At 47.5% G+C, this 20,005-nt stretch overlaps 1 protein-coding gene and 1 long non-coding RNA gene across 2 annotated transcripts; one reads left to right on the top strand and one right to left on the bottom strand.

Moving 5' to 3' along the window:
• Positions 1 to 3,111: 3,111 nt before the first annotated feature.
• On the top strand, positions 3,112 to 14,272 carry LOC147363225 (uncharacterized). Its single transcript, XR_015136836.1, has 3 exons — positions 3,112 to 3,285; positions 11,860 to 12,375; positions 13,930 to 14,272. It is a non-coding gene; the product is annotated as an uncharacterized LOC147363225 (long non-coding RNA).
• LOC147363224 (sulfotransferase 1C1) lies at positions 3,820 to 18,616 on the bottom strand. Its single transcript, XM_086326686.1, has 7 exons — positions 18,445 to 18,616; positions 15,518 to 15,650; positions 13,911 to 14,022; positions 7,748 to 7,874; positions 5,879 to 5,973; positions 4,318 to 4,498; positions 3,820 to 4,082 (listed from the first exon to the last, which is right to left on the bottom strand). The coding sequence occupies exons 1-7, from the start codon at positions 18,614 to 18,616 to the stop codon at positions 3,970 to 3,972; spliced, it is 933 nt and encodes a 310-aa protein (XP_086182812.1). The 3' UTR covers positions 3,820 to 3,969.
• Positions 18,617 to 20,005: the final 1,389 nt, after the last annotated feature.

The following is a 20,005-nucleotide window of genomic DNA, read 5'->3' as shown; positions in this document are numbered from 1 at the left end:
TTTCTTTGCACTGGTCGCTTAGGAAGGCTTTCTTATCGCTTCTTGCTATTCTTTGGAACTCTGCATTCAGATGCTTATATATTTCCTTTTCTCCTTTGCTTTTCACTTCTCTTCTTTTCACAGCTATTTGTAAGGCCTCCCGAGACAGCCATTTTGCTTTTTTGCATTTCTTTTCCATGGGGATGGTCTTGATCCCTGTCTCCTGTACAATGTCACGAACCTCCTTCCATAGTTCATCAGGCACTCTGTCTATCAGATCTAGTCCCTTAAATCTATTTCTCACTTCCACTGTATAATCATAAGGGATTTGATTTAGGTCATACCTGAATGGTCTAGTGGTTTTCCCTACTTTCTTCAGTTTAAGTCTGAATTTTGCAATAAGGAGTTCATGGTCTGAGCCACAGTCAGCTCCTGGTCTTGTTTTTGCTGACTGTGTAGAGCTTCTCCATCTTTGGCTGCAAAGAATATAATCAATCTGATTTCGGTGTTGACCATCTGGTGATGTCCATGTATAGAGTCTTCTCTTGTGTTGTTGGAAGAGGGTGTTTGCTATGACCAGTGCATTTTCTTGGCAAAACTCTATCAGTCTTTGCCCTGCTTCATTCCGTATTCCAAGGCCAAATTTGCCTGTTACTCCAGGTGTTTCTTGACTTCCTACTTTTGCATTCCAGTCCCCTATAATGAAAAGGACATCTTTTTTGGGTGTTAGTTCTAAAAGGTCTTGTAGGTCTTCATAGAACTGTTCAACTTCAGGTTCTTCAGCGTTACTGGTTGGGGCATAGACTTGGATTACTGTGATATTGAGTGGTTTGCCTTGGAAATGAACAGAGACCATTCTGTTGTTTTTGAGATTGCATCCAAGTACTGCATTTCGTACTCTTTTGTTGACCATGATGGCCACTCCATTTCTTCTGAGGGATTCCTGCCTGCAGTAGTAGATATAACGGTCATCTGAGTTGAATTCACCCATTCCAGTCCATTTGAGTTCGCTGATTCCTAGAATGTCGACATTCACTCTTGCCATCTCTTGTTTGACCACTTCCAATTTGCCTTGATTCATGGACCTGACATTCCAGGTTCCTATGCAATATTGCTCTTTACAGCATCAGACTTTGCTTCTATCACCAGTCACATCCACAGCAGGGTATTCTTTTTGCTTTGGCTCCATCCCTTCATTCTTTCTGGAGTTATTTCTCCACTGATCTCCAGTAGCATATTGGGCACCTACTGACCTGGGGAGTTTCTCTTTCAGTATCCTATCATTTTGCCTTTTCATACTGTTCATGGGGTTCTCAAGGCAAGAATATTGAAGTGGTTTGCCATTCTCTTCTCCAGTGGACCACATTCTGTCAGATCTCTCCACCATGACCCGCCCGTCTTGAGTTGCCCCACAGGCATGGCTTAGTTTCATTGAGTTAGACAAGGCTGTGGTCCTAGTGTGATTAGATTGACTAGTTTTCTGTGAGTATGGTTTCAGTGTGTTTGCCCTCGGATGCCCTCTTGCAACAGCTACCGTCTTACTTGGGTTTCTCTTACCTTGGGCGTGGGGTATCTGTTCACGGCTGCTCCAGCAAAGCGCAGCCATTGCTCCTTACCTTGGACGAGGGGTATCTCCTCACCGCTGCCCTTCCTGACCTTCAACGTGGGACAGCTCCTCTAGGCCCTCCTGGGCCCACGCAGCCAGGTGCATGGTCACTCGCTCAGTCGTGTCTGACTCTTTGGACTGTAGCTCCTCTGTCCAGGGGATTCTTCAGGCAAGAATACTGGAGTGGGTTGCTGTACCCTCCCCCAGGGATCAAACCTGTGCCTCTTGTGTGTCCTGCATTGGCAGATGGGTTCTTTACTAAATAAATAAGTAGCACCACTTGAGAAGCCCCATTAATCAATTCCAATATAAAATAAAAAAGTAAGCAAAATAAATGTTTGGTGGAATTCACCTGTGGAGAATAGAAAAGCAAATGCCTGGGGACTAGTTGACGGTGGTACCTGCTCTCCCTGCTGACAGCTGACACACTGGTCACGATTTCCAGAAACAATGCTGACGTCCAAGACCTCTCACTGGAAGTGGACAGCCGTCCTGTGTGAAGATTGTTCAGATTGCTTCATGATTTCAAAGTGGTTTTTTCAATTTTAGATCCATGTAGAGAAAACTGTTTTCCCAGGTGGCTCATTGGTAAAGAACCTGCCCTCCAATACAGGAGACACAGAACATGTGGGTTCAAACCCTGCGTTGGGAAGATCCCCTGGAGGAGGGCATGAAACCCAGTCCAATATTCTTACCTGGAAAATCCCATGGAGAGAGGAGTCTGGTGGAGTGTAGTCCATGGGGTTGCAAAGAGTCGGACATGACTGAGAAACTAACACTTTCATGGACATAACTGCATACCAACCTGAATGCCCCAGAGCTGTTTATAAAGGAACATCTTCAGAAAACTAAACATGCTTCTGGGGGTTGAGGGGCTCAGCAAACCTCAGTGTGAATTCTCATGGCATGGGGGCATTCACCTCTGTCTTCTCTAGGTGCTGTATCTCAGTCCCTCGGCTCAGACCTAACCCAGGTCTGTGCCTGTCCTCCCCATCACAGAAGGGCTTGTGCCCTGAGTAGGGGACGTGCTATCCTGGGACCCCCACCAGCTGGGCCCCCTCCCTCTGCCCCACGGGGAGTGGGTTCCCCGTGGTTCCACCCGAGAGGCCATGTGTTGGGGAGCAGGCACACACACACACACACAGGATTATCTGTCCTGTGGTTAATGATTTGCAAGCTTGCTTAGAAGGTGAAAGAGCACAGGCTGCTGACTCAGGTCCTTGGAGGAGGAGGTGGCACCTGACGTGAAAGCGGCACGCCTACAGAGGGAAACTTCCCAACTTTCTTTCTTTTCTTTACTTGTTTTTTTGACACATCTATTTAAAAAATTTTTTTTATTAAGGTCTAGTTGATTTGCAATGTTGGGTTAGTTTCAGGTACACAACAAAGGGAATATATCCACTCTTTTTAGATTATATTCCCATATAGGCTATTACAGAGTATTGAGTAGAGCTCCCTGAGCTGTAGAGGAGGTTCTCATTAGTTATCTATTTCCTGACTCTCTTTTAAAACAAAGCACTGACCTTAGTACAACCTGTGTGAATGAGGGTGGACGCTTCCTTGAGCAGGCTTTAACAAGGAGAATCAGGACATATGAAACTAAAAGACTCAGCCTTCCTGAAAATTCTAAGAGCATCTGTCTACAAGGAATAACACGGTGCTGATTCCTCCAGAGACAGGACAATCACCTTGTCCTGGAGGTAGGTGCCCATGGTGCTGGCTGTTCTCTTCTATTTCATTTCTCTTGGGCTAATTCAGGGCTTCTTTCCTCTCTCCAAGAAGTCTACCTGGAATTTATCAATAAAGCCTCCCTGGTTTTCTGGCCTATATTTGCTCTGAGATCCTTATGGTTCGGTCCCTGGACTTGGGACCATCTGTGTCTCAGTCTGAGCCTCAGACCCCACTCCTCGCACCCCTCTAGGCCCTGAGCCTCGAGGCCTGGAGTCTCTGTGAGTGAGGCCCTCTCAGGCTCTCGCTCTGGACCTCAGGGGATAAGACCTGATCCCTCTCATGTTCTCCAGGGCCCACTCCTCATCTCTTTGCATCTCTCTTGTGTTGAAGCTCTGGGCTGGCCCTTTTTTCTCTTTCCTCCAGCCTTGACCCTGGGAGGCTCACCAGGTGCTGTGATTTAATGTTGGGATTAAGTCGTGCATTTACTTTGCTCCAGCTCCTTACATGGCTGAGCCTCTGTGAACCACCGAGCAATTTAACTTAAAACTTCTTTCTACTCAGCGTTTGATTGCATTTTGTGTATCTTGGGACATGGGATCTGCAGACAGCATGCAAAGGTCAGGACGAAAGGGAGGGAGTCATTGTTTTCAGCATCCTGATGGTGAGGCTCACATGTCTAAAGTCAGTGAGGAGGCCTCGCTGGGTCCTGAAACTCAGAGGGCCGTGCGGAAGGTCAGGGTGCTCCCAGCCATCTTCCTCTCGTAGTCCTTGTCAAAATCCTCATTCTGAGCCACCGTGAAGTAGTTCTTCCAGTCCCCAGGCATTCCTGCAAGGAGGCGAAACCTCAGTGAGTCTGGGGAGGGGGTTGGGTGAGGATGCACCCAGGGGCTGGCACAGGGCGGATTATGGGGTCTGCTCCTCAGACACTGTTGGGAGTGTTGCCAACAGCACAAGTGCGGGAGCCGGAAGCATGACTGGGAAACAGAAAGGGGCTGGAGTCCTGTCCAACCTCTGAGCGTGTGGCCTCCCTCGCTCCCTCTCTCCATCCCTCCCTTGTGTACCTCGCCTCATGAAGGGGGAGATGGAGTGGTCCATGATGCTGGTGGGCAGCGTGGTATAGTTGGCCATCGGGTTCTCCTTCATGACCTCAAAGGACGTGTGATGGATGATTTTGTCCAGAACTTCCTCTGACACCTCTTTCTCCAGAAACTTCAGGATCTTCCGAATTTCCCGCCTTGGATCCTGTATGTGGAACAGTCACAAAAAGTCAAGTAGTTGGGGGTTTTCCACGAAGGGGTGATGTTCTGTTAGGCAAACTGTTTGGGGAGGGACGACTTAAGGGAGCAGCTCAATTATAGTCGATGTGTCTTCCTTGGGGGAATGACTGTGGATGGCGCTGGACGGTCTTGGGAAGGAAGGACATAGACATGAGGGCTCTCCTAGCCCCAGGGAGGCTGACCGAGAAGGAGGGGAGAGAAACATGAGCACAGCCCTGTGACACCCATCCGGAAACGTCCTGCCCGCGTGCACACGTGCAGGGTGAGCACGGGCTTCAGGGCAGGGAGTATGTCCCCTGGAGGAAGAAACACAGAGGGACAGAAAGAGGGGAGTGACTCTAGGACCAGAGATGGCACAGTGTCTGCAAGTTAAACACAAGGTCTGTCAGAGGCTGAATTAGGGGACCTCACACTGACCCAGGAACGAAAGCCCTTGTGGCCTGTTCTTTCTAATCACAGACATGCAGAGGAAGGACCTTTGGAGTCTGACTAGCTTCCAGAGAACCTCTCAGCAAGGGCCCAGGGGTGGTTTTGTAATTCTAGGGCACTGATCCCTGGGTGCGAGAGTGACCGGGTGATGCCCTTGACACTCGATGAGTGGAACCACATGGGACCAGGCCTGCCAGCATGTGTGTGGACTAAACTTCAGTGTGTGGAGTGGGTTTGGAGTGTGGATGCCAGGAGCTTTACAAGTCATCTTCTAAATCTTCCCGGTAATATCCTGAGGCACAAAAAGAGCTGATTTGCATTTTGTAGGTGAAGAAACATGGTTCGTAAGTGGCAGGATTAATCAAATTGTAAAAGTGCGTGAGACTTCCTAAGTGGAGGATCATCTGAAAATTGTGATCAGAAACAAAGTTGGAAGATTTTTTAGGAAAAAATGTATGACATTTTGATTTCACTTATTAGTATGAATATGACAGTATGAATAGTATTATATGACTTAGTATGAATAGAATGCTAGATTTCTAAGTAAAAAACAGAGATGCAATGAGCAACAGAGGGATAGCACAGGGAACTGTAGTCAATATCTTGTCATAACCTATAATGGCAGATAATCTGAAAATAATATATGTGTATATGTATAACTGAATCACCTTGCTGTGCACTTGGAACAGTGTCAACTCTACTTCAATAAAATAAATATATTAAGGAAAAAATAAAGATTGGAGAAAGAAAAAAGAAAACAAGAGAGAAAAAAAGAAAAAGTAGTTGCATCATTTGAGGATAAAGCTGAGTTGGACAGGGCACCAGGGAGAGAGGCCTGGTGTGGTCAGTAGGTGTGACTATAGTTTGATCCCCTCAAGGACACGGCTGGAAGCGGCGGTGGTCTCATGGCCCTCACCTCCTTCATGTCCTCGTAGAAGAGGTAGAGGATGCGATGTTGGTCCTTGGCGTGCCACCAGCCCTTCACGTGGTCGTACCAGGAGCCCCACAGCACTGACGGGAGGGAGACAGAAGTGGGTGTCAGTATTAACCTGAAGCTTCTGAAATAAGCACTGGCGTCTCAAATAAAAGAGGACATTTGAAAAACACAACTAGAATTCTTATTTGCAGAGACAGGGATTTTTTTTTATATGTATATATATATTTCGTGTAGTCAAGGCTATGGTTTTCCCTGTGGTCATGTATGGATTTCAGAGTTGGACTGTGAAGAAGGCTGAGCGCCAAAGAATTGATGCTTTTGAACTGCGGTGTTGGAGAAGACTCTTGAGAGTCCCTTGGACTGCAAGGAGATCCAAGCAGTGCATTCTGAAGGAGATCAGCCCTGGGATTTCTTTGGAAGGAATGATGCTAAAGCTGAAACTCCAGTACTTTGGCCACCTCATGCGAAGTGTTGACTCATTGGAAAAGACTCTGATGCTGGGAGGGATTGGGGGCAAGAGGAGAAGGGGACGACAGAGGATGAGATGGCTGGATGGCATCACTGACTCAATGGACGTGAGTCTGAGTGAACTCCGGGAGTTGGTGATGGACAGGGAGGCCTGGCGTGCTGTGATTCATGGGGTCGCAAAGAGTCGGACACGACGGAGCGACTGATCTGATCTGATCTGATCTGATCTATTTAGGGAGTTGATAAAAAGTACCCTGGATTCTGTGGCTTCTGTTCCCACCCTTGAACTTATTCCCCTATGAGAAACTGTCCCCAGGGCAGGGGGCAGGTCTGTGTTCCCCTTACATCACCGCGTGGGGCCAGACCAGCGTTTTGAGATAAATACTGTTCCCCAACATACTGATTAAGGGAACAAAGGCCCGTATAGTCAAAGCTATGGTTTTTCCAGTAGTCATGTACAGATGTGAGAGTTGGACCATAAGGAAGGCTGAGGGCGAAAGAATTGATGCTTTCTAACTGTGGTGTTGGAGAAGACTGTTGAGAGTCCATTGGACTGCAAAGGGATCAAACCTGTCAATTCTAAATGAAATCAATTCTGAATATTCATTGGAAGGTCCAATACTTTGGCCACATGATGCAAAGAGCTGACACACTGGAAAAGACCCTGACTCTGGGATAGATTTAGGGCAGGAGGAGAAGATGGTGACAGAGGATAAGATGGTTGGATGGCATCACCAGGTGAATGGACATGAATTTGAACAAACTCTGTGGGATGGTGAAGGATAGGGAAGCCTGGTATGCTGCAGTCCATGGGATCGCAAAGAGTCAGACACGACTGAGCAACTGAACAACACAGGCTGACTGTGAAGAGAAGCTGTGAATCCATTCTGAAGAATCCCAGTGACCAGATGTTTGGGCCCCTTTAGTCTCTGTGATGGAGAATGGGGGGAGGGGGTGCACAGTGTCCTCCCCTGGCCCCCGAGCCACCCCCACCCTCCTCCCCCTGCGAGGTTGACCCTGTGGTCAGTGTCACTGGATCCTCTGTCTTCTGTGTCCCACCCAGGGCCAGGGGGGTGTGCAGGGTGATTCTTTCCCTGCAGCTCCCTGTGGCTGACTGTCTCCCTAGGAACTGCCTCAGCACCTGGCCACACCCCTGGATCCTGCATCATCACCTGTGAGTTTGTGACCCTCCACCCACAGTGTTCTAAGTAGCATCTTACTGTGACCTCGGGACAGTAACCCCTGAACAGTAACCCTGTCTGGGCGACACCTGTGTCCTCCCAGAACCTCGAGCAGCCCAGTCGCTCAGCAGAAACCATGCCTCTCTGATATGTGGGAGGGTAAAAACGGAGGCGTGGACCTCAGTTTCCTTTCGCTCACCTTTCCCAGCTTTGAAGGTCTCAACATACTCCTCCCAGGAGCCAGGGTCTGGCACCATCTTATTCATTCTTGAGAAATGGTAATAGGATACCAGGCAGTCCTTGGCATTCCTGGCCACGTAGATGATCTGCAGTCAGCCAAGAAAGGGATGGACACAGAGGAAATAATACAGGAAAGGTCACTGTTCGGGAAGAGCCCGTGTTGTTTGAAGGACTTAGACCGTAGACCTTAGCCTGTGTTGTTAGATGGACCTGGGTTGGGAAGATCCCTTGGAAAAGGGAATGGCTACCCATTCCAGTATTCTTGGGGGCTTCTCTGGTGGCTCAGATGGTAAAGAATCTGCCTGAAATGTGGGAGACTCAGGTTCAGTCCCTGGGTCAGAAACAGCCTCTGGAGAAGGGAATGAATACCCACTCCAGTATTCTTGCCTGGAGACTCCCATGGACAGAAGAGCCTGGGGGCTACAGTCCATAGAGTTGCAAAGAGCTAGACACTGAGCGACTAACACTTTCACTTTCCTCAACCTCAGGTCTTCAGACTGGTACCTCCTGTCGGATCAGTAGCATTAGATCAGAAATAAGGTGCACAAAATGTAATGCGCTTGAATCATCCCCAAACCATCGTCCCCGCTCTCCGCCCTGGTCCGTGGAAAAATTGTCTTCCACGAAATTGGTCCCTGGTTCCAGAAGGGCTAGGGACTGCTGTCTTGGACCATCCTGTCTGAGTGACTAGACCTGTGCTTTCTGTGACTGTCTCCAGTTTGCCTGGCACAGTTCTGATTACAGCTGTGGTCTTAGCAGAGTCAGGGACAACACACGCTTTCTCTCAGGTGTCCTGCTTAGCATGACAAGTGCTGCAGTCACGCTACCTCTGCTATTTCTGGGACAGGGGAGGCCCCGAGGTGTTACTCAGGTGAGGAGAGGAAGGTCCCGTTGGCTGTCACTGAGCAGGGTGTCTACTCTACTTGTAGGGCAGGGCTGCCTCTGCCTTCTGAGCACCCGAGGAATTGCCTCCTCACAATGACCATCATCCCTGATAAGATTGCGGGATCCCAGTGCAGTGCTACATCTACCACTGGAGCTGCTGGTGACCTGTCCCTTCCTGGGAGAGGCAGAGCTGTTTCTGGGCTTGTCCCACTCCCCTTCCTCCCACCCCCCACCCCGGCTGCCCTGTGCTGTAAAGGCCTTTTTTTTCCAGAAAGGTATTTTGGAAAATTTTGTGACCAAGTCTGCACTGTGAATTGCAGGACGCAGATAGATATGTTTACAATTTTGATAGAGCCACAGATTGCTCGCTTTTTTCTTTTTTCCTTCTGTGTTGAGTGCGTTCTCCATATACTTTGTATATTACCCTTTTATCAGACATAGGATTTTCAAGTATTTCCTCCCACTCAGTTCAGTTCAGTTCAGTCGCTCAGTCGTGTCCGACTCTTTTCGACCCCATGAATCGCAGCACTCCAGGCCTCCCTGCTCATCACCAACTCCCGGAATTCACTCAAACTCATGTCCATTGAGTCAGTGACGCCATCCAGCCACCTCATCCTCTGTTGTCCCCTTCTCCTCCTGCCCCCAATCCCTCCCAGCATCAGGGTCTTTTCCAATGAGTCAACTCTTCGCATGAGCTGGCCAAAGTATTGGAGTTTCAGCTTCACCATCAGTCCTTCCAATGAACACCCAGGACTGATCTCCTTTAGGATGGACTGGTTGGATCTCCTTGCAGTCCACGGGACTCTCAAGAGTCTTTTCCAACACCACAGTTCAAAAGCATCAATTCTTCAGCGCTCAGCTTTCTTCACAGTCCAACTCTCACATCCATACATAACCACAGGAAAAACCATAGCCTTGACTGGACGGACTTTTGTTGCAAAGTAATATCTCTGCTTTTGAATATGCTATACAGGTTGGTCATAACTTTCCTTCCAAGGAGTAAGCGTCTTTTAATTTCATGGCTGCAATCACCATCTGCAGTGATTTTGGAGCCCAGAAAAATAAAGTCTGACACTGCTTCCACTGTTTCCCCATCTATCTGCCATGAAGTGATGGGACCAGATGCCATGATCTTCGTTTTCTGAATGTTGAGCTTTAAGCCAACTTTTTCACTCTCCACTTTCACTTTCATCAAGAGGCTTTTTAGTTCCTCTTCACTTTGTGCCATAAGGGTGGTGTCATCTGCATATCTGAGGTTATTGATATTCTCTTGGCAATCTTGATTCTAGCTTGTGCTTCTTCCAGCCCAGTGTTTCTCATGATGTACTCTGCATATAAGTTAAATAAACAGGGTGACAATATACAGCCTTGATGGACTCCTTTTCCTATTTGGAACCAGTCTGTTGTTCCATGTCCAGTTCTAACTGTTGCTTCCTGACCTGCATACAAATTTCTCAAGAGGCAGATCAGGTGGTCTGGTATTCCCATCTCTTTCAGAATTTGCCATAGCTTATTGTGATCCACACAGTCAAGGGCTTTGGCATAGTCAATAAAGCAGAAATAGATGTTTTTCTGGAACTCTCTTGCTTTTTCCATGATCCAGCGGATGTTGGCAATTTGATCTCTGGTTCCTCTGCCTTTTCTAAAACCAGCTTGCACATTTGGAAGTTCACAGTTCATGTACTGCTGAAGCCTGGCTTGTAGAATTTTGAGCATTACTTTACTAGCGTGTGAGATGAGTGCAATTGTGCAGTAGTTTGAGCATTCTTCGGCATTGCCTTTCTTTGGGATTGGAATGAAAACTGACCTTTTCCAGTCCTGTGGCCACTGCCGAGTTTTCCAAATTTGCTGGCATATTGAGTGCAGCACTTTCACAGCATCATCTTTCAGGATTTGAAACAGCTCAACTGGAATTCCATCACCTCCACTAGCTTTGTTCATAGTGATGCTTTCTATGGCCCACTTGACTTGCATTCCAGGATGTCTGGCTCTAGGTGAGTGATCACACCATTGTGATTATCTGGGTCATGAAACTCTTTTTTTGTACAGTTCTTCTGTGTATTCTTGCCACCTCTTCTTAATATCTTCTGCTTCTGTCAGGTCCATACCATTTCTGTCCTTTATTGACCCCATCTTTGCATGAACTGTTCCCTTGGTATTCTAATTTTCTTGACGACATCTCTAGTCTTTCCCATTCTGTTGTTTTCTTCTATTTCTTTGCATTGGTAGCTTAGGAAGGCTTTCTTATCTCTTCTTGCTATTCTTTGGAACTCTGCATTCAGATGCTTATATCTTTCCTTTTCTCCTTTGCTTTTCACTTCTCTTCTTTTCACAGCTATTTGTAAGACCTCCCCAGACAGCCATTTTGCTTTTTTGCATTTCTTTTCCATGGGGATGGTCTTGATCCCTGTCTCCTGTACAATGTCACGAACCTCCTTCCATAGTTCATCAGGCACTCTATCTATCAGATCTAGGCCCTTAAATCTATTTCTCACTTCCACTGTATAATCAGAAGGGATTTGATTTAGGTCATACCTGAATGGTGATCTCTGTCTCCTGTACAATGTCTTTTTCTTATGTTGGTGGTTTCCTTCACTGTGCAGAAGCTTTTTAGTTTGATGTAGTCTCACTTGTTTATTTTTACTTTTTATGTCAAATCCAAGAAAATCATTGTTGAGACTGATATCAAACAGTGTACTACCTGTATTCTTTTCTAGGGATCTTGTGGTTCCAGGTCTTCCATTCAGATCTTTGATCCATCTTGAGTTCATTTTTGTCTGGTGTGAGAGAGTGGTCCCATTTTATTCCTTTGCATGTGGGATCAACTGTCAGATGTAGAAGTAGAGACATAAAGTAGGCAGGGCGCTCTGGGGGATGAGCCCATGGATGGTTTCTCAAGCGTGTTCCCTGTGTTGTGCATACTCAGCAGACCAGTCCCCCTGGGTAGGGGGTGAGGGGAGGTGTTTCCATCTGATCAAATTAGCACAGGTCCTGCAGCCTTGGCTCCTCCTGTGAGCCCAGCACTGCAGGAACCCTGCCCTTTGCCTCTTTCCTCCCACTGAACAGCCCTCCAGTGTCCATGAACATTCTCGGAAAACCCAAAGGGATGCCCAGCATCAAGGTCTTAGGATCAAGTAAACACATTTCTCAATGCTTATGTTGGTTATCACTTATTTTTTTTTTAAGCAAATAGAAGCTGAGTAATCAGAATCGGGGAAGCTCCAGCTGGATGGGGACCTGCTGAAATGCATCCGGTCTGGAGTCAGATGTCCAAGTGGGAGCAAAGGCCACACACTCACATGTTCTGAGTCTGCAATCCATCTGTGCGAGTCTCTGGCTGCTGCTGTGACAAATTGCCACAGGTGGAGAGCCTTAAAACAGCAAGAAGTTGGCTCTCTTACAGTCTGGAGCTCAGGGTCACTGGATTGGATTCAAGCTGGCCGTGGGGCTGGCTCCAGGGCAGGGGATAAACTTCCCTGCAGTTCCTGGAACCTGAGGCCATCTGTGTGCCTGGGCATGAACTCTGCCCTGGAATCGCCCCCACTTCTGTGTCAGGTGTCACATCCTTCACGTTGTACTTCCACCTTCTCACCTCCTTCCCATCAGGATCCTTGTGACGATGCTCAGGGCTGTCCAGGTAACCATAAGATCTTCGGTCTCAAGATGCTCGATTTAATCACACCTGCCAAGTGCACTCTACAGGTGAGGTGCATTTGCAGGGTTTGGGAGGGGCTGGGATGCAGGTGTCTTTGGGGAACTCCATTTAGCTCCCTGCCCCATCATAATGGGAAAAGCTCGGACTAAGCTCGCCCGCACTTTCTCCTACTCAAACAATCCACAGTTCTCAGCAGATAAAAGAATGTGCTGTCATGGAGACTGTGACATTTTAGAAGGCCTGGTTTCAAAAAGAAGCTGTTAATCTGATGACAAAATACATGTTAGCGTGTCTTCTGACTTTGAGTCTAAAAACATCATTTGGAAATAATATTCGTTCTAGAGCACTGAAATTACGTTAACTCTCTGTAGGAATAAATCAAGATGTTTTCGAAGTCATGGTGATCTGGGTGTAATCTCAGGGCAGCAAATAAGGTGATAGCATTTGATATATGGAAACCTATGGCACCTCTGATGGGAGATGGATGAGATGAGGTGATGGAGCACCACGGAAACCAGAGCAGAGAAACTCAAAAGCAGCCACTCACATTGCATCTCCGAGCTTTGCGCTAAGTAGAGAGTGTTTTGGCTAAACAGCCTTGACTGTGTAGCTCCCCTGGAAAGGGCTCAGCCCAGAGCATGGAAGGGTCTGTGGTTGGGTCTGCAAAGTAGCCTGCCCACAGAGAGATGGACAGTCCAGCCGAGACAAGCATTTGAGTCTGCAAATGTTTGTTACACTTTTCTTTGCAAATCTCTTAGCTGATATTTGGGGTATATTCTGTATTTCATTCGGAGAAGGCAATGGCACCCCACTCCAGTACTCTTGCATGGAAAATCCCATGGATGGAGAAGCCTGATTTTCAGACTCACTGATGAAGCTGACATCAGAAACAAAACAAAACACTAGTACATTCAGTGTACACTGCATTTATAGGATCTCAATTTGCTAAAACAAAAATTTAAAAATAGAGGACAGAGGCATGGCTCTTGCTGGGAGCTTATCCATGACGGAGATGATTTCCAGACACCACATGTGGTCCTGGGCCCCCCACCCTCTGGGATCTCCCTCTTCCCTCACAGGTTTTCCCTAAATAAACCCCCTTCACATCTTACTCAGCCCTGGCTTGGCTCCTGGAGGATTCACACTGATATGACTGCCTCCCCAGGAAGCAGGGGCCCTGCCTCGTTGCTCACTGTCTGTGAACGTGGCTCAGCTGATGGTTGATGAGGATGGCGCTGCTTGGAGTCTAGTCTACTGGTACCCAGAAGGAATATTCTGGGAGAAAGATGGATCCAGGCTGGAGTGGTGGGTACAGGGAGGGGTCTCAGCTCACTGCCCAACTGGAACCTGCACCGGGCACCTATCTTTTGAGGTCCAGGGTTGTTTCCTCTTAGATGGAGACAGTCTGAGTATTTGGATCAAGCTTAGCTGTCCTTGGAGAAGGAAACGGCAACCCACTCCAGTATTCATGCCTGGAAAATCCCATAGACGGAGGAGCCTGGTGGGCTACAATCCATGGGGTCACAAAGAGTCGGACACGACTGAGCGACTTCTGTTCGTGTGTGTGTGTAGCTGTCCTTACCTTTGCGTTCTCTTTCCAGAAGGAAGGGGGGAGCATCTGAACAGGCAGGTGCGTCTTCAGAGTCCTCGGAGAAGGCATCTTGTTGGCGAGATCCAGACCTGCAACAAGGGCACTGCTCAACTAACACTTCTCATCCATATTTCTGTTGTTTTGCCAGCATCTGGAGCCACACTCACCATGTGCCAGGTACCCTCCACCCGACTCCACATTGCAAATTACATCCTAGGCTGGTGGCCCACCCAGTGTCATCAAGTTATATGTTTTCATATAAAGCTACAGTACAGTCATCAAACAGTGTGGTATTGGCACAAAGAGAGACACGTAATGGAAAAGAGCAGAACAGAAAATCCAGAATGCATCCATATGCGTGTGTGTGTTAGTCATTTAGTCGTCTCATTCTTTTGCGACCCCTGCCAGGCTCCTCTGTCCATGAAATTCTCCGGGCAAGAATAGTGGAGTGGGTTGTCATACCCTTCTCCAGCAGATCTTCCCAACCCAGAGATCGATACCAGGTCTCCTGCATTGCAGGTAGATACTTTATCACGTGAGCCACCAGGGAAACCCATACGTAGAAGGTAAAATTCAAGTTTTGTGAAGGGGCCAAGGCAATTCGATGTGAGAAAAGATAATTTTTTTGCCTGATGGTGCTGGAATAACTGGCTCAATCAATCATGGGTTTTCAACAGGCAGTATTTTTAGAAATGAGGGATGATTAGAGTTTGAGAGGTTTAATAATGTGCTCAAGGTTGTCCAGATAAGAATCCAAATCAGAACTGTTTGAGTCCAAAGTCTCTGTCTTTTCACCATCAGGTTGGGTCCTACTGCAAAGCTACTCTTTGCTGCTATTTACTCTATAAAAGCAATCCCTTACAGACTTATGGACACAGTGAGGGAAGGAGAGGATGGGACGAAGTGAGAGAGCACTGACATGTATACATGACCATATGTGAAATAGATAGCTAGTGGGAAGCTGCTGTTTAGCACAGGGAACTCAGCTCCAGGCTCCATGATTACCTAGAGGGGTGGGATATAGGGCTGGGAGACAGGTTCAAGAAGGAGGGGACATATGTATACATATAGCTGATTCAGGCTGATGTATGGCAGAAACCAACACAATATTGTAAAGCAATTATGCTCCAATTAGAAGAAAAATCTAAAAAAACACACCCTCCATTCCTAACTGGTTGCCGGCTCTTCAAGTGTGCACTCTCCTACATTTCTTAGTATCTTTGGTGTGAAGCACACCATTTGTTGATATTAATAACAGAGGGACTATGTATAATTTAACTTGGATCCCTGGCAGACAGGTCAGAATTGTAACACAGCAGAAGCCAGTCCTCCCGGAGTGGGCAGACCTGACCCAGGGGTGAGGTTCCTGGTCACTGGAGGCCAGCTGTCCTCAACCCTGCCTCCCCTGTGTGGAATGTTCCTGCCTAGTCTTGAGTCCTTGAGAAATCGCAGGAGATGTGCTGTCTGAAGCCACCCAGTCCGTATTTCAGCAGAGGGACTGAGGGGTCTTTTCTCACAGCTGACGGAGGTATGTTGACCTAAACCATCCTCAGACTCCTTCCCAGCAGAGGCCACAGCCCCACAGGCCCAGGCGGCACATACCTGAGCTGAGGGGCGGGGGAAGCGCCCACTCGATGAAAGGGTGCCGGTCAAAGGTGTTGGCCCGCTGGCACTTCTGCAGATCCCCGTCGTTCTGGATCATGTCCACGATCTCCTGGGTCCAGGTGGTGCCTGGAAGGGTTACTTAACCTCAGTTCTGCCTGCTCTCTGGGCAACTCCATTCTTCGTCAATTATTCCCATATTCAGTAAAACCTACCTCTGCTTACGTTGAGCACCTGCGTGACCCCCATGATGGATGGGCCTCTGCTCTGAGCCCCTGTCCCCACTGCCAAGGTCTCCCCCACACCTGCCTTCTTGTGAGACTGAGAGCTCCACTGAGTAGGGGCTGGCCTTTTGTCCCTTTGTCCCTCAGACCTCATACCTGGCATAGGGTTTTGAACCTAAAAAGTGTAACCTGAGAGAAAGAATATTGACTCAAAGGAATGTCAGGAGATACAAAGTTGAGGCAGATACTGTCCATACTCCAACAAGCTTCCAGTCTTGTTGGAGGAGATACGATACACCGAAGACTGCTTCTTGCCTAGTTAATATCCATTCTCCCCATCTTTCTCAAGTTAATAGATGCTTAATTTTTAGCAGAGCATATAGCTAAAGGTTGGACTGCCCAGATGGTCCTAGTGGTAAAGAACCTGCCTTCCAATGCAGGAGACTCAAGAGACGTGGGTTTGATCCCTGGGTTGGGAAGGTCCCCTGGTGCAGGGCATGGCAACCCACTCCAGTATTCTTGCCTGGAAAATCCCATGGACAGAGGAGCTGACAGGCTATAGTCCATGGGGTCACAAAGAGTTGGACATGACTGAAACCACTTAGCATGCATGCAAGCACATAGCCAAAGACTGTATAAAAAGATTATTTTCTCAATCTTTCTTACTGCTAAAGGTGGCCATGCCATTACATTTTGGGAAGCTGTCTTTAAAGGGCAGGAACATGACCTCATTCCCTTCTTCCTGCCTCCGTGTTGCTGTTTGGAACATGCATGTGATGGCTGGATCTCTAGCAGTCATATTGGACTATGAAACCAAAAGCTAAGCCTGTAGATGGTGGAGCAGAAAGTTCAAAGACCCAGGGTTTCTAAGGATCAGCACAGCCGCCATTTTAGCCCTGGACTTTTAACCTCCAGAGTGCTTTTACTTTTGAGTTTCCTGATACATATAGCCAAACTGAATCCTAACGGATGCAGACATGTGGGTGGGCAAAGAGCTAGCCCATGTGCCCTACCCACCACATGTCCATTTTCCTTTTCACATCAAAGGCATTTATTGCCCCTGACTCTTAGCTAAGCCTGGCGCTCACTGATACATAAGACAATACACAGATAACTGAGAGGTCTCCAGTAAGAGCCATGAAGACCGTACAAAGGGCCCTGGGAGTTCAGAGGAGGAGTGGAGCCCACTCTGGATGGGTAGGTGGGCTCAGCTGAGCTGGTCTTTTGGAGAGAAACAGTCAGAGGGGGAGGAGAGCGTCCACTTGTGTTAATAAGCCAGGGCATCCAAGGGAGGAAACCTCAGAGCTAGGGTTAAGGTGGGCATATTCCCATGCTAGAAAGCTTAAGCAGGGGATGGGGGATGGGGTGTGGGTGTAGGGAGGATTGAGAGGCTGTGGGGGAGGTGGGAGAACACAGCTACAGAGAGAGTTCTGGGAGAGTCTGGGGGGTTGACTGCATAATTTCCAAGGTGAAGGGAGAACAAATTTCTGCTCTGAGGTGCAGTGCCAATTTGAATTCAGATCTGAGCAAGAGACATGCAAGCCAGACAAAGATGATTTTTGAGAAACTGAGAGCTTCCAATAGGAGTAAGCAGGAGCCACTCCCCACTTCTGGCCCCCCACCCCACCCTCTCCCCACCATCTAGTTTTCTGAGCAGGCCTGGTTGGCAGTGCTGTGTGGTAGGAGCAGTGTGAGGCTAGGGAAGGCATCCTGAGCTACAGAGGAGAGACAGGCATGGTGACATGGCCAGTTAGGAACCATGGGGCAGGGGCACCCCCTGCAGTCTTCCTGGTTCTGAGCATCTCCGACTCCTCTTGCAGCGTCTACTGGCCACCGAGAGACATTCCCAGGCTGGCTACAGCTGAAAAATTTTCTGCCTTCCTTGGCCCTACTGCTTGAACGATACATACATAACAGGGGGTTCCATCTCACACTCCATCCAGCCCTCCGGGTTGTGAGGTCTCTGCTCCTCTAGCTTCAGAGCCTGGCCTCTCTGCTTTTTCCCTTCTGGTTCTCCCCACAAGCTTCTCTCCCTTTTGTAGGATTCTGTAAGTGTCACCCCACGCCCACCTCCTCCCTCACCCCCACCGCCTCCCCACTCCCCATTCCTTCCCTCTGTATGCATGCAGGTTTGGACTAACACCACTTGCGCTTTTCCCATTGGGCAAAACGCTCAGTTCCAGCTCCATCTCCATGTGCAGGAGAGCCTGGGGAGGACAGGCTTCCCCTAGGAGCTTCCTGCTGTTCCTAAGACTCTGCGCTTTCATGTGATTCTGTGGGAGGCTGGCCTTTTCTTCCTCTATCAGGGACCGAAATAAAAAGGAGGCTCATGGACTCTGGGGGTTTGGAGTGCATCAATAAGAGTGGTTTTCATTTTTTCAGGAACTGTGTGCTAAGTCACTTTAGTTGTGTCCAACTCTGCAACCCCTCGATTGTAGCCCCCCAGGCTCTTCTGTCCATGGGATTCTCCAGGCAAGAATACTGAAGTAGGTTGCCCTTCCCTCCAGGGGATATTCCTGACCCAGGTATTGGACCCACATCTCCTTTGTCTCCTGCATTGGCAGGTGGGTTCTTTACCACTAGTGCCACCTGGGAAGCCAGCGTCTGACCCTGGTGAAAACCTGCAATTTTAAAATCTGAGGAACCTCCAGGCATCCCGGCTCTGCTGAAGCCCCCCACCTCAACTTTCTTCAAGCTACCTGCTTTTGCGTAGGTTGCAATGAGAAGGTCATCAGGCTTGGCTTGGAAATTCCAGATTTTGTCCCAGTTATCGCTTATCATCTTGGTCATGAGAATTCCGTTCACTTCCTTGGTTTCTGGTTGCAGGTATTTCTCCTCCAGGTGGAGATCTTTCATCTCCTCCAAAGACATCTTTGTCGGTGAGACTATTTCACTGGTATATAAAAGAAAGGGGTGGTTATGTCATTTCTAAAGCTTTGAACAGTCATTCCTTTTTTTAAATTTAAGATTCTCCGAGAAACTTAGGAGAGATGTGTTGGAAATTCATTATTATGTTTAATGTTAACCTAAGAAGTGAGAGAAGTAAAAACTGTGGGACCTTGAGCATTTTAAATAACTTCATTATTTAAAATGTATAAATTGGAAAGAACAGAATGTTTTATTTAAAGCTGATTCTTCACATCTTCCCCCAAATATAAAGCAGACAATCTTCTTCATTAGGAAGAAATTAGAAAATTTTTAAAAATAATTTTCAAAAGATGGTTGCAGGCAACAGACTATCAAACAGTATTGTGTGATTCTGCTTCCATACGTGCTATCTTTCTGCTACTCTGTGCCCCATGACTTTGGGATGTCTACCATGGAAAAATCTGACTTGCTAAAGAATAATGTCAATTTTCTGAGTTCAAATGGATTCCTAATTTTTTCAGTCTATTTACAAGTAGAAGCTATTTTTTGAATGACAGTATCCATTAGCATATTTTGTTGTTTTGTTTTTCTGCCAATATTTTTATTTTTATCTTGCTCATTTTTTCCATTTACACCCAGCTGGATTTGGTGGACAATAGGCATAGCCAGTATCAAATATTCTGTCTTAAAATATAATGATTGTTAGAGAACAAAAGACAAGCCACAGGCTTAGGAAGAATATTTGCAGAAGGCATATCTGATAAAGTTCTGTTATCTAAACTATGCAGGGAACTCCTAAAACACAACAGAAAGAAAACAAACAACATGATCAAAAAGTGGGCAAAAGAGCTAAACCGCACCCCACCAAAGATACAGATGACGCGTGAGCATGTGTTGAAAGCTTGTGTCCATACAGAACCTGAACACAGACATCCATGGCACTTTATTCACAAGTGCTCAAACCTGGAATCCAAGCCCTTATAGGGAAGGGATAAAAAGCCATGGTGCATTCACACAATGGACTGTTACTCAGCACCAAAAAGAAATGAACTGTCAAGCCATGAAAGGACATGGAGGAAGCTTCAATGAGTATACCAAGCAAAACAAGCCAGTCTGAGAAGTGTTAGTCACTCAGTCGTGTCCGACTCTTTGTGACCCCATAGTCTGTAGCCTGCCAGTCTCCTCTGTCTGTGGGACTTTTCCAGGCAAGAATAGGTTGCCATTCCCTTCTTCAGGGGATCTTCCTGACCCTGGGATTGAACCCACATCTCTTGGACTGGCAGGCAGGTTCTTTACCACTGAGCCATGCGGGCAGCCAGTATGTATGGGTATATTGTTCCCTTACTGATGGACCCACATGGCTCTTAGGTAGTGTTGCCAGGTATACATTTT

This window comes from Bos grunniens, chromosome 11 (assembly GCF_055505025.1).
Source record: "Bos grunniens cultivar Pamir isolate PY7600 chromosome 11, Bosgru_T2T1.0, whole genome shotgun sequence".
NCBI classification, from domain to species: Eukaryota; Metazoa; Chordata; class Mammalia; order Artiodactyla; family Bovidae; genus Bos; species Bos grunniens.
The sequence above is the reverse complement of the archived record's forward strand: the minus strand, read 5'-3'. Positions and strand labels throughout refer to the sequence as shown.

Bases quoted from the DNA above. Each gene is read 5' to 3' on its own strand.
- LOC147363224 (XM_086326686.1), bottom strand. From the start codon at position 18,616: ATGTCTTTGGAGGAGATGAAAGATCTCCACCTGGAGGAGAAATACCTG. The intron at 5,974-7,747 runs GTGAGCGAAAGG...CCCTCCCGTCAG, and splicing joins GACCTTCAAAGCTGGGAAAG to TGCTGTGGGGCTCCTGGTAC. The intron at 4,083-4,317 runs GTACACAAGGGA...GCCTCCTTGCAG, and splicing joins CTCCCCCTTCATGAGGCGAG to GAATGCCTGGGGACTGGAAG.